Source organism: Gordionus sp. m RMFG-2023, chromosome 5 (genome assembly GCF_954871325.1).
Source record: "Gordionus sp. m RMFG-2023 chromosome 5, tfGorSpeb1-WG-v2, whole genome shotgun sequence".
NCBI classification, from domain to species: domain Eukaryota; kingdom Metazoa; phylum Nematomorpha; class Gordioida; order Chordodea; family Parachordodidae; genus Gordionus; species Gordionus sp. m RMFG-2023.
The window spans coordinates 26,824,455-26,837,914 of NC_088779.1; the positions used below are offsets into that span (position 1 = coordinate 26,824,455).

At 30.6% G+C, this 13,460-nt stretch overlaps 1 protein-coding gene across 3 annotated transcripts in view; it reads left to right on the forward strand.

Moving 5' to 3' along the window:
• Positions 1–11,796, forward strand: part of LOC135929898 (uncharacterized) — a 43,192-nt gene extending 31,396 nt beyond the window's left edge. For 2 of the 3 annotated variants that reach the window (XM_065466637.1, XM_065466638.1), the window contains exons 11-23: positions 65–391; positions 1,488–1,936; positions 2,029–2,147; positions 2,428–2,646; positions 2,990–3,166; positions 3,538–3,810; positions 4,483–4,674; positions 5,513–5,666; positions 6,193–6,464; positions 6,669–7,057; positions 7,809–8,186; positions 9,878–9,977; positions 11,144–11,796. In XM_065466637.1, coding sequence (XP_065322709.1) covers positions 65–391; positions 1,488–1,936; positions 2,029–2,147; positions 2,428–2,646; positions 2,990–3,166; positions 3,538–3,810; positions 4,483–4,674; positions 5,513–5,666; positions 6,193–6,464; positions 6,669–7,057; positions 7,809–8,186; positions 9,878–9,977; positions 11,144–11,544 — 3,450 coding nt within the window. In that variant the 3' untranslated portion in view covers positions 11,545–11,796. The remainder of the gene's footprint in view (positions 1–64; positions 392–1,487; positions 1,937–2,028; positions 2,148–2,427; positions 2,647–2,989; positions 3,167–3,537; positions 3,811–4,482; positions 4,675–5,512; positions 5,667–6,192; positions 6,465–6,668; positions 7,058–7,808; positions 8,187–9,877; positions 9,978–11,143) is intronic. The other variant, XM_065466639.1, reaches the window with a different exon arrangement.
• Positions 11,797–13,460: the final 1,664 nt, after the last annotated feature.

Sequence of the window (13,460 nt, forward strand, 5' to 3'; positions counted from 1 at the left end):
AATTTTTTTATTTTACAAATATTCAATTATATTTTAAATCTTTCCTTCTCACGCTAAACAACAGATTCAATACAGGCAACTCCAAGCCATAGATCCAGACTGGAAAACGCAAAGCGGTCAAATCAGGTCCATTTCACGGTCCGCTATTGTCGGTCCGCTTAGCCTTGGCGCCGTTTATAAATTTCGAATTGCAGCCGTTTACCAAAATTACGATAACCGACATGGACCTAACTCGGCGAGATTCAAAATTTTGAAAATGTTCAAAACGCCCATCTTATCTATCGCAAACTTAACCAGCGGATTAGACGGTTTAAAGCAAGTCAAGCCTCACCCGCCAATCATTGTTCGGGTAAATCCTGTCTCACATTACGAATTCGAAGTGGAATGGATGGTAATTTTTTTTAAAACATTCATTTTGAAGAATAACAATTTCAATCAGATTTTTAAATGCTATTCAAGGTATAATAAAATCTTCAAATAAGTAAATCTTACATGATTTTTATTTATGGATGAAAAAGAAAGAATCTTTTATAATTGAAAAATCACAATTTTTTTGATGTTATAAAAATTATTTATCTTTTTATGCAATTCTATTTTTGCCTATTCTGCTCCAAGCATAAAAATTACTCAGTTTATTGTGAAAATTTAATTAATAGGCCAAATAGGTAATATGTTTCTGTTTCATTAGTCAATTTTTTATAATAATTGTTGTATTTTAAAAGGTATTCAACTTATTTGAATAATATATTTGTCATACAATAATATAACGTATTTATAAAAGGTTAGTTGAATTGAATACTTATAGAAGTTAAATTGAATAATTATAGAATAGTATATATATATATACAAGAATTGAAAATAAAAAACTATTGACCATATATTTTATGAAGTATCTTAAAGATTTAAAAATAATGAAGTTTCAAAACCCATCCATATATTCAAATTTCTTGATAAAAATTAATAATTGATAATAATAATCAATGAATCAATGTCTTCACAATTTCTTTCTCCCAGGTCCTCTTTTTGTTTTTCTTCTTTACTAATCGTTACCTCATATATTGCCGTATGTGACAATAGGCAGAGATTAGGTGATATTTTATTTGAAAACCTTATTATATTAAATATCTCCATTTTTTTTAATGTTTGTCTTATTTTATTAAACTGCTTTAAATAATAATTATGCATTTTTATGGATAAAAATATTTGTGTTAGCCATTTTTTAAAAAAAATCGGCTCAAATCGAGCCGTTTTAACAACACTACTCTTAATATTTTCTAAAATTTTTAATAAAAATTCTTGTATCATTATAAAAATGAAAAATCCAAAAACGAGAGAATTATGAATGTTTATTACCTTCCTGTACCGTTTTTGCTTTTATTATCAGATTACCTATCTTTATTCCTTACTTAGATCCCCCCCTGACTCACAAATATTTATTATTTACGCGTATATCTTCTTTTTTTTTCAAACTGACAAAAAAAATCAAGTATCAAAACGAAAGGGAGGAGAATGGACTACTTGATTCCGAACCATCTTCCTGCGTTCAATCCGATCCCAATAAGCCAACAAATTCGAACGAGAGTCAGTATCAACTATCGAAAACCGGGTTTTATGTATACCATAGACCAGCCGGGTCGGTCTTGACATATCTGAGATCGGAACCGCTCATAATTCACGACGACAAAACGTCGAATTCGGTCGAGGGTAATAAACGCAATACCGGGAAACATGTATATCGGCACAGGGTGCAAGTTAAGAAGCGGCTCCAATCCGACATTGACCAAAATGATTTGAAGGGCGAATTGAAAGGGGGAACCTATCAAAATATAAGCAACATGATCGAATCAACGACTCATAATGATTCTGTCGTCCTCGAGATATCTGGCAATGATCTCCAGAACCCACCCTTGCATCCCATGTTTCCCGATGCATCTAGGTTTTATATTTTTTTTTGATTGTTGTTAACCTTTTATGTTAATATCTTGATAAAAAAAATATTTAAATTGCGTATTTGTGAAAACATAACAGGTTTGAGGTGAGAATGGTGACCTTCGTTTCTCCCCTCTGCCCGAACCTAATGAACGCTTCCCACTATGAATCAGCTATCAAAAGCAAGTTGAGCAATCCTAAATTCGTTGATATGTCTAGTAATTTATTATAATATATAGTACATTTTTTTAAATTTATCAAAACACAAAACAATTTTGTGCTTATACCGACATGTAGCTTGATACCGGTCTGTATCGATTGTCATGAACAGTTATGTTCTGACCTGTCCATGTCCACCCAAAACTTAATATCTATTGTCCCGACTCGGGCAGATCCGAGGCCTTAATGACGTAGTTATTTTTTATCTGATATCGATGATTGGCTGAAATTTTTTCTTAATTTCATAGAATATAGTTAAATTATTTTATAATTACGAAGAATATGTTATGAGTAATTCCTTACTCACTCAGAGGGGTCACCGATTGGACGTTCCACAACCATCTCCGCCCTTGCCTCATTCGTTGACCTCCAGACGGCTTTTCTTTTTGGTGTTGGGCAACGCCATGGCCTTTTTGCTTATTTTGCTATTCGCTTCCTCCCTGGCGTGTTATTGCAAGCAAAGGAAACTTTTGGAGAAGCGAAAAATATATAGAAACGGTTAATATTTTATTTTTGTGGACTATTGACGATAAGAACGTTAATATAAAAAAAAGAGTGGCAGGGAAGGGGGGAGGGGGTTAACGATTAATCCTCTAGAAATATAAGTCGGCTTAGGGTGGGTATTTTATATTTTTTTCTATTTACAAAAAATATATATATTAACTAAAGAGAGTACAATGTTATAGAAAAGGCGGATTTATAAATACGCGATATTTAAATTGGAAGGGTCCTAACTAGGAAAAAAAATCTATGTCAAAAATCTTGCTACATAGAACGTTTCCAGGCAACGATATAATTTTATTTATTTTTTCCGTAAATATAAAAATCGATATTTACAAAGGAGGACCTAACCTTGACGAATACAATATGACCACGTACAAGAAAGGCTGGAAAAGTATCTTCACTTTCAAATCATCCAAACCCGCTTCTAGAAGGTTCGAAAATGGCGGAAGCCCTGTCAAACTCCACAATGGCAAAGCTCCTCTCATGATTTTGGACGTGCTTAGGAGAGCCGAAAGTAACATCTTAAAAATATATATATACACCTTTTGACGCAGGAACTAATTAATCGTTCATTCGTGTTTTAATATTACGAGATTTAATAAAATAATAATTTATTATTGATGTCAATCATGCATGTCACCTTTAAATATATTTATTACGACAAAAAAAATTTACGGCTCTATGCCCAAAGTTTTATTTTAAAAATACACTTTTCGTTTAACTCTAATCTTTTTTTTTTAATGCAACTGTCCTAAATTTTTAACAAAAAGTGTGAGTTAAAAAAATTTCAGAGGAGAGCATTTCAAACTAAGAATTTTAAAATTGACATTTTTGTCTATCTAAATAATTATGAGAACATATATTTTTAAACTTCGTATTCCTAAGTGTCCGCCTTCGAATTTCCTAGCGAAAGGGAAGGGGGAACAGATGACAATAACCTGGACCTTAAAAATATGCAGTCTAACAATGCCACCGAAACAACCTCCTTCAATATCTATAATGATCGTAATAATTGTTCGCTCTACAATAGCCCTCTCAACCATTACGGGCACAAAAACGTTGATTCTAGTCCCATTTCAGCCGAGCGTGAACATTTGATAGTCCAGAATGGGGTCATTGGTGGTGAAAGATCCTTTAGAGAAGATTACAAATACCAAAGTTAATAGCTATATTCGATCTTATATATTAACTATATTTTTTTTTTCTCTTTTCGCTGGCAGTGCATAATTTTTTTAAGTTTTGAAATGACCCATTTTATATTCGCACTTTACCCTAACCTCAATAGGAAAGGTAGCACTGGGTGATAGATAGATAATATTTGATCATTAAAATGAAGAAAGATAATTGTTTAAAAAATGTATATCACAATAGTATAATGGTTTTTTTTAAGTCAGAATTGCGTTCTAGTCGCTTTTTTAAAATTGGGGGCTTCGGGCTTGGTTGGACGTAGGCTTTCGTTTGCTTATGATATCATGTTTCTGATTCTGGAAAAATTTTAAAATGACAAGTTTTTTTTAAAGAGTTTTGTCAAAAAATTTTAATTCAACCAGCGAACGGGTCACATATGGAAATTATATGCAGTTGTGGGAAAAAAAAATTCGTGATACTGAGGATTTTTCTAAGAACTAGGTCCCTGCACCTGAGTTCTAATCCGACCGAACTTGAGACATTTTAGCAGACTCGCTCACGGACCTTGATTTAAAAATGTCCTCGGATCGGACTTGGAAAATATCCGGTGCAAGGCTCTACTAAAACGTTCACTATTTCCGGTATTGATGGGTGGAATCGTAAGATTTATTATAGATTTTATTTTTACTATTATTTTTAAAGATTATCAAAATGGATACCACCCGTTCAAAAGGAATAGGCCGAATTCAATCGTTCTCTCCATAGATCCCACCAATTACACCATTAATAACAACACGAACTTCCCTTTCACGAATCCCAATCATCAAATTTTTTCTACCACCGAGCACCATTTGAGCACTCTGCCAAGAAATAGGAATAATAATCATATGACCGGTAATATTTAAATCCTTTTTTTTGTTAAAAAATAAATTATTTTAAGCTTATCTAATTATGAAAAGATATATATTTAATTTTTATAAGGCTGTGTTCGGTCCGAAAATATTTTTCCTCTGGGCAAACTGGGTTGGGCTACGATGATCTCTAATACTAATACCATTCTTTATAAACTAACCCCAAATTCTGCGGTTTTTGTACTCCCTGAAAAGGGAATCAGCGATAGTTGTAAACTTTGACCTCCCCCTCCCTTCCCACTCTTCTTTAAATTTTTTAAAATAAATTGTTTTTATTTTATCATTTAAAAAAAATTAAACATGTAACTTTTCAATTCAACATTTTATAAGAATATTAAATTTTTATCTAATATTATTTCGAAGAAATTCATACTTTTAAAATGATACAAAAAATTTTTTAAATTTTTAAGGGAATGAAAAAGGGCTAAGTATAATTAAATGTAAGAAAATATATGACAAATATGGGAAGAAAGAAAGTGTAAACCTATATTTTATATGTTAGCATCAATGTGTATTCCGAACGATGTGTCATATTTTCAACTTTAAAAATAAGTCAAAATGAAATTAACGCTTTAGACAATAATGAAGAAATATATTAATATAACAGTATCCCACCCCCCTCTTCCCCGCTGTAGAAATCACTGTCAAAATCGTCGCTGCTGTTTTTAGCCCAAAAATGTCTCAGGGTGAGGGTCGAAATAGCATACCTATAACCTTCTAAGCTACCCTTAAAAAAATAGCAAATTGTTTTTTTTAACCCAACATTGCATGATGTATCACAAATTTCCTAATATAATATATTTGGTAAAATACATATTTAGTAAACAACCAAGGAGTAGCCACTCTAAACAAACTTTCCCTCGGTTACAACGGAACGAGTTATAAAGCGTTGCATCGAACGCCTATTGCGGCGAATTCCATAATTACCAGTAATGGGGAAGTCATTGACGTCTCAAACGAAATGAATCAAAATTGGTAATATAATTTAAAAAAATTTTTTAATGACCTTTTATAGTTTACAAAAATTGAAAGAAAGATTGGGATTTTAAAATCTTTTAACATGGTAATTATAGATATAAATAATATAATTACCAGCTAGGGAGTTTATTTTATTTTTTATTATGCAATTTCTATTACATGAACAATGAGCTATTTTATTTTTTTTTGGCGCGTTTCATATATAAAATAATTTAATTAATCGGATTTCTTTCAAACTTTCTCAGGGCTGGAATTTCGTTAAAAAAAATAATTTTACATTTATGTTTTAAGTTTGTGTTTTTTTTAAAAAAAAATGATGCGCGGAAAAGAAAGGAAATTGTTACCTTAATTATTAAAATACAGGCGCATGCGTGATTTTTATTTAGACATGTAGAAACCTACTATTGGATGAATTAAAATTTGGATAAGTCTCTGAAAAGTTGTATCGGCTCACCTATCAGATTTCATGGCACATTTATTGACATATTGTATTGAAATTTAATATAATTTTCGCATTCATTAGGCCCATCTTGAATACCCGACTCGAGCATATGGGCCATAACCCTCCATTAGCTGCTCCCAATAATAGGAATCTATTTTATTACGACACTTTCGGTAGGAAACGCAAAACGAGTGATAACAAAAATAACGGAAAATTAATGAACCACCCGTTCTCCTCCAATACCTACACCATGGTTCCGTGTCACGAAGAAGAGATTGGAGGCGTGGAAGAAAGGCTCGAAGACGAGAACGTCGATTCACAGTTGGAAACGCTAGGTGCCATGATAGATAACAGTTTCGTTTATCACCTTATATGTTTTAGCGCGTTAGGGAAAGAGTGGGGTTTGATGAACTTAGACATACCCCATTCTAAATCTAGACAGATTTATTTTGAACTTTCGCTTATCTTCTATTTATCTCATTTTTGGAAAAGGGGGGGAGTAAACATCTCATGAAAAATAATTAATATTAAATCTTCACAATAATCGCCATACCCAGGTACGCCTATAATCAACGACCAAGATGGGATAGCCTCCTTCGACAAGAATAGACAAAACCGCTCCCCGTTAAAAAATTCGCGATCCGTCAACAAAAGGAATTGCAATAAACCGAATCAAATCAACCGAAATAACAAGAAATTTAAGGGCCCCAACTCTAAAACGCCTGGAAGCAAAATCTACAATAATCCTCTATACGCTAACGGCGGTGATACTAAATATATGGCCGGCCATAGATCTGAGAGAGATATGTATAGTTTGCTGTTGTCCCAGACATATAACGTTAACGGGGAAACGAAAAGGGGCTACGAGCCGAACTATAAAAACACGAAGCAATCAGTGCTAGTTAGGGCTAGATCGGCTAAAAGCTTGGTCCCAGCCTTTGATAAGGTATAAATATATGTTTAACTAAATTTGTTTAATTACTCGGATCCATCTGATTTTGCTTCTGAGTAGATAGATATAAATTTACATTGATAATGGATAAGAAATTCTTGTATAATGTAGTATATTCTTTTCATTAGTGTCGTCAGCAAATTTTACCGCCCATTTTTTATCAAAGTCTGCACAATAGTTTTTTTTGGTAGTACCGAATCAGGACTGTTAACGTGAAACCCCTCAAATCCTTTTTTAAAATTTAAGGTTAAGTGCTCAATAACTTTTTTTAAAAAAATATGTATTACATTTTAAAAAAAAATGAAATATTCCACTTAATCTGAGCCATATTTTTAGAAGGATGGTTCACGCCAATACTATTTATTCTTTTAAAGTACAGTAAATTCGAGTTTTGTTAAAACAAGTTACATCCCTAAATAAAGTAACTTGTTACACGTGATTATTTTTCATCTTTAGAAAAAAATTGTTATGTGCATTCTTTTAAAATCGATTTTCTCTGCATTAAGGGGATATTTAAGTTTTTGTTTTTAAAATTTTTCTTCCTTTTCATATCGACTAAAGTATTGCTTCTCTCGAATGGCTAAAAACAATGTAAATTTTAAAGAAAGAAGAAAAAAAATAGAAAAGCCTAATAATTTTTTTTCCAAATTTATTGGATCTGAAGAATATTGCAGATAAAGAATATATCAAAAATTTTCAGTTAACCATCAGTGATATATTTTTTTAAACATTCAAATACGAATAGAATAATAGCTACGAGGAGGATAGCGAGAGAAATAACGATGAAACAAGTGTCCCTATCGAGGACCGAGGCTCTGTTCGATCGGCTAATGTCAACCAGCAGTCAACGGCATATAGTGGGCCCCCGTCCGGATCATCTTTCGCCAGTCTTCCACCCATTTCCGCCACCGACGCCTACCTCAAAGATCCTAAAATTATTTACGGAATAAACGATGATAAGCTTACGAGGGAGCATGGGCATAGTCATTTGAAGAACTCCTTCGATACCCATCATATAGTCAATAATAATAATTGTAATAACGGGAATGGTTTGGAAAATGTGGTATACGGAAGCAGGTTCGATGCTATAGAACCAATATCCCAAGGAATCGACAGAAAACCGGTAATAAAGAATTTATATATATATATTTCCAGAGACCTGCATGCCCTGCCCAAAGCGGGCCTAAATAATGGTGAATTCCGTAAGTAATTTTTTTTAAATATATCTGGGCCAGATTTAAGATTTATACCTCAGCACTCTGAATATATATAAGGACAATTTGAATATTTTAAAATGGCGCATAAATATTATGTATTTAAGGCCGCATTTAGTGTTTGCAACGGTCCGGTCGGACCGACGGTCCAGTCCAGTCTTATTAGACTTTTCGGTCCTATGGGTAGGTCCCGTCCAACAACACGGTCCGGTCCGATCGAAGACCGATTAAAGAATATAAAAGTTTACTATAAATTGCTTTATAGTTAATGTGTATGTACATGAACATATAAAATATGATTATTTAATGCCTAACACTTTATAATATCTAATTCATCGTTTACTTTTTATATTCTTCCGTTTCTTTAAATTCAATATTCATAGTTTACTTTTTATATTCTTCTTTGATTAGGCATTTGTGTATAATATAATAAAAATGAATTGATGATATAATTGAAATATTAATAGGGTAATTTAACTATTCATTTTTAATAAATTTAAATGCAGAATAAAACTTTTGTAGCTTTATAAAAAAAAAATTTAGGTGGGACCGGACCGACGGTCCCACGGTCCGGTCTCATTTGACTTAACGGTCCATCGGTCCGGTCCCATTTTAGAAAAAAAAGACCGGACCGTTGCAAACACTAGCCGCATTCATAATGGGTTCCGATCCGACACGGTTTAACGATTTTTTTAAGGATTTATTTAGAGATCAATTCAAATCAGATTAATGAATATAAATATTTAATAATGAAGAATTGATCTATGCAGATTTTTAAAATGGATCAGCTGTTTAATAATGTTGGATGGAATTTCACTATGAATGCGGCCTAAAAGATGTTTAATAAGGTTTACAATTAAAAATGGTCCTTTACGCCTAGGTTTCGGTCCTGAAAAATATCCCTTAAATGCCCATTAACAACGAGACCAAAAAAAATCTTATTTTGGAATAAGTTATTTACAAAAACATAATCATTTTTTTTAAAAAAACGTTTTTTGTAAATTCGAAAGTTATCCGTTTTTATAGTTGGTCCATTCCATGTCAAATCGATCATGTTTCACTATTTTTATGTTATATATCTAATAAAACATTAAAGCATAAAGTATACTAAGCTGGAATGGTTTTTGACTGAACATTTAAGAAATTTTTACATTAGAGATATTTTTTAAAATTACCATTTCATTTGAAAATATGCGATAAAAATTAAAAAAGCATAGGGTATAGAATTTTAAAAAAAATGTTCTTTACATGGCACTTTCTTTTGATGATATATAAAGGCATTCTCAAATTTTAGCATACTAGCTCTAATATTTTTGAAGATATCAAGGATGAAGGAATAGGAAAATGACCTATTTTACGCATACCGATTGTCCTTCAATTAAAGATTTACTAAAACAAGAGCCAGGGTGCTAAAATTTTATACTTTTATTATGAGTGCAATAGCTTTTATACAAATACCCAAATATTGATTTGACATGGAATGACTGACTGACTCATTATATTTAAATATTTGCATTGTTTATTTTTGTGTTTTTTTAACTCATCCTATTTTTTTTTAAAGGAATATATAATATAAACAAAAACACATATATCATCGCAGTCGCTTTCCTCTTTCAAACCTAACAAAAGTCCGTATTGCGTTAAGGATCATTCACAATTCGACTTTGAGCGCGCGTCTGACACTTACTCAAAGCGAAAATGTAAATATGCAAGTGTTTTGTAACAAAATAAAATAAGATATATTTATTTGAATAGATTCGCCATTTTTAAATAAAAATGAAATGGGAACTATAAAAAAAAATATCAGAAATTTTTTTTTTGACATGACTCCCAAAAACAAGCTTGTTGAATGCAGGGCTTTAGCCCTTCATTGAATGGATGAAAAAAAATCTATCGAGTGAATAGGTGGGATACCCTCAGACCCCGATTTAAAAACACTATATATTAAAATCAAATTAATTTGTAGCATTCATATTTTAATATATTAAACTATAATTTAATGATTTTAACTGTTATTTAAATAATTTATTTTATCATCATATGATAGCTTTTGTCTAGGGAGGAAATCAAAAAAGTGACAAATTATTTTAGAAAAAAAAATGTATAAATAAAATTGATGATGTAAAAATGTTTATCAAAGGTCCAAATATTAATATAACATGACATTTCATTAATAAAAATGATATATGTAAAAAGGGGTTTATTTATGCTTAATATATCAATGCAAAAACTGGGAAAAAAGTTCAGGTGGGATCTATGTGACCCCAAACTCCAAAAAAACTTTTGAACTACTGAAAAAAATTAAAATTAGTTTTGCACACATATTTTATCTAAAAATGTTAAACTACTAAAAGATTCAGGCAAAAATATCGAAAGAATTTTAAAATAACATTTTTAAAATGACTGGGGTCTGCATGGTCGCACCTCTGCAATGAAGGGTTAATACACAATCAACTGTGCTGTAATTAACTTAGTAACCTTTTCATGGGTAGTATTGTTTAACTACCAAACTTTGGCCATGCATAATGACCATTCCTGAGGCTTAACTTAGGGGGTAGGGTTAAGTCATTAGGCTTTGGCTCTAACCATATTGTAGTTTTTAACTCAGTTGTACATTACACGTAAACCTTAGGCTGGTCTTAACTTGATTTTTTAGAACTTTCTAAAAAGATTGTCTGGATTAAATGTTATTTTTAGACTTAAAAAGAATAAGAGAAATACATCTTTAAGCAAATACTAAAGAATCTTCCTAGTTGCTTTTCAGAATGAAGTGGTCTATCTATAAATTGATAACGCGTCATGATGCAATCTAATCCTTTTTTTTAAATATCAATTTCCAAACCTTTAATGTTTATTATTATTGTAGCCATAGGCCAAGACTCGGCCCAATCAAATCGCACCTCCCATTCCTCGTCCCTCTTAAATCAAAATCATCATCATTCACCCAATCCCGAAAATAACATCAGTAATTTTGCCGCGAATTACGCCGATCCGCATTACCCAAATTTTTTGAATTTTGATCTCGACGATCTAGGCTCGAACCCGGCTAGCCACCCTATCCCCCTTCCCCCTTTTCTTATATCGGAGTTGGAGGACGAAGAGGAAACATCCGACGCGCCATTTGGACGAACGAAGAACGGCGGAGACTTGAATGAGTTAGACGCCCTAAACGCGCGTTATATAGCTTCTTACCTGGATTTTTCCGTTACTCGGGAGCACCTTCATCCACAGGATCCCCCCTTGACCATGAGGTCCTTCAAGAGATGAAATATTTTTTAAAAATGGGATCAGGTGATGAAAAATAGATAATCATAGTTGTCTAAGTGAATAGATACATGTCCTTAAAAATATCATTTTAGCTAAAAGTCTTACCGATTTGTACCATGATACTCCTCCAATTACAAAATAGCATTTTATCATTTTTTGAGTCTATTTGACTTCTCTTGTTTTTTTTAAGTTAATGCTGCAAAATATAAAATTTTAAATATTTTCTCGTTCGTCAAATAGTTTTATGAGATCTCTTTCGTTTTATTTTTAAATTTTTTTTTACAAGCAAATTTTGTAAGAATTTTTTTTTAAATTTATATAATTGATTCTCATTTATATTTGCATTTCTATTTAAATCAATCGTATTAAAATTTATTGAATCATGTTATGTCTATTTTTTTCTTCTTCTCATTTGATTATAAAAAATTTACATTTATTTGCATTCGAAATTTTAAATATTACAACATAATATTATTGTATTGTGATATTTTAAGTAGTCTTGTTAAATGGTTCAATTTAGCTTTTTTTTAAAAAAATGGCTATCAAAATTTTAGCCAAACCGCAAATTACCCAAGCTTAAAAATTTGCCCACAAATGCCAGAAAGGTTTCAGCATTTATTGGCCATATCTAGAGGCTTAAATAATATTATTAAGCCTAGTTTTTTTATAAAATTCGGCTATATGAACAGTTTAACAAACACTATATTTTTGATCATCGAATTTTATATAATAATTTTTTTTATAATATCCAAAAAAAATTTTTATCATTTGATTTTTTTTTAAAAAAATATATATAAATTTAAATTATATTTTATCTTGATATAAAACCCTGAAAATTCCAACAATTTTATTATTGTATTTTTTTTTTAAAAAAAAAAAATAATATATATAAATATCTTATTTATTTTTTTTTAAAGTTATGAATATTTTATAAGCTATTATCATCGATGAATATTATTTATTTCGCTTGTCCGCCGCTTAAACTATAAATTTAAAACGATACGACTAAAAATCATGCCGGCGGGAAAAATCAATAAATTACTTGCATAATTTAATTTTAAACCTAAAATATTATTTTTTTTCATTGGAGGATTTTGAACTGAATAAAATTCTACCATTTTTTTTTGAATAGTTATTGAATATTTATTTTATTTTTCTACAAAACACATAAACTTAAGCCTTAAACGCTTCGCAATCAAAAAGCTGTTAATTTTTATTTTATAAAAAGTCTTTTCTTTTTATTTTTTTTTAAAAAAAGAAATAATATTTACTTAAAATTAAATCATTCATTTTGTATAAAGAAGATAATTTTTTTTTATATATATTGCACATCGCGAAATTATTTATTTTTTTTTAAATCATTTGTAAAAATATTTTTATTAAATACATACATTTCCTTATCGTTTTAAATATGTAATTTTTTTAGCTTATATTATTATTATTTTATATTTGTTTTTTTTACAAACAAGAATTAAATTATAATTTCATTTTCTTTTATAAGATTTTAGATATAAATTTAAAATATGCATTTACCAAGCCTATGAATACTATAATTATGATATTTAATTTTTTCAATTTTATATAATATATACATATATAATACATGTAATAAACTTTTAAATAAATACGTATTAGAAAATCTCCTCATTCATTGCAAGCTAGAGAGTGAGTGGGGCTATTTAAGTTTAAGGGGGACGCCAAATTTCATGTATTATACATTTAAAACGGAATCGTAGTAATTTAAATCTGTCGCAAATTCTTTATATTTTACTATAATATATTGCATGAAATTCATGTTCCAAGCTGATTTACGAATTCCTTTTTTAAAAAATGACGATGAAGAACTTAGTTTGTTATTATATGATATTTTTTTGTAAATCGTAGATTTCATCTTCGCTCCCTGGCCGTCAAAAATA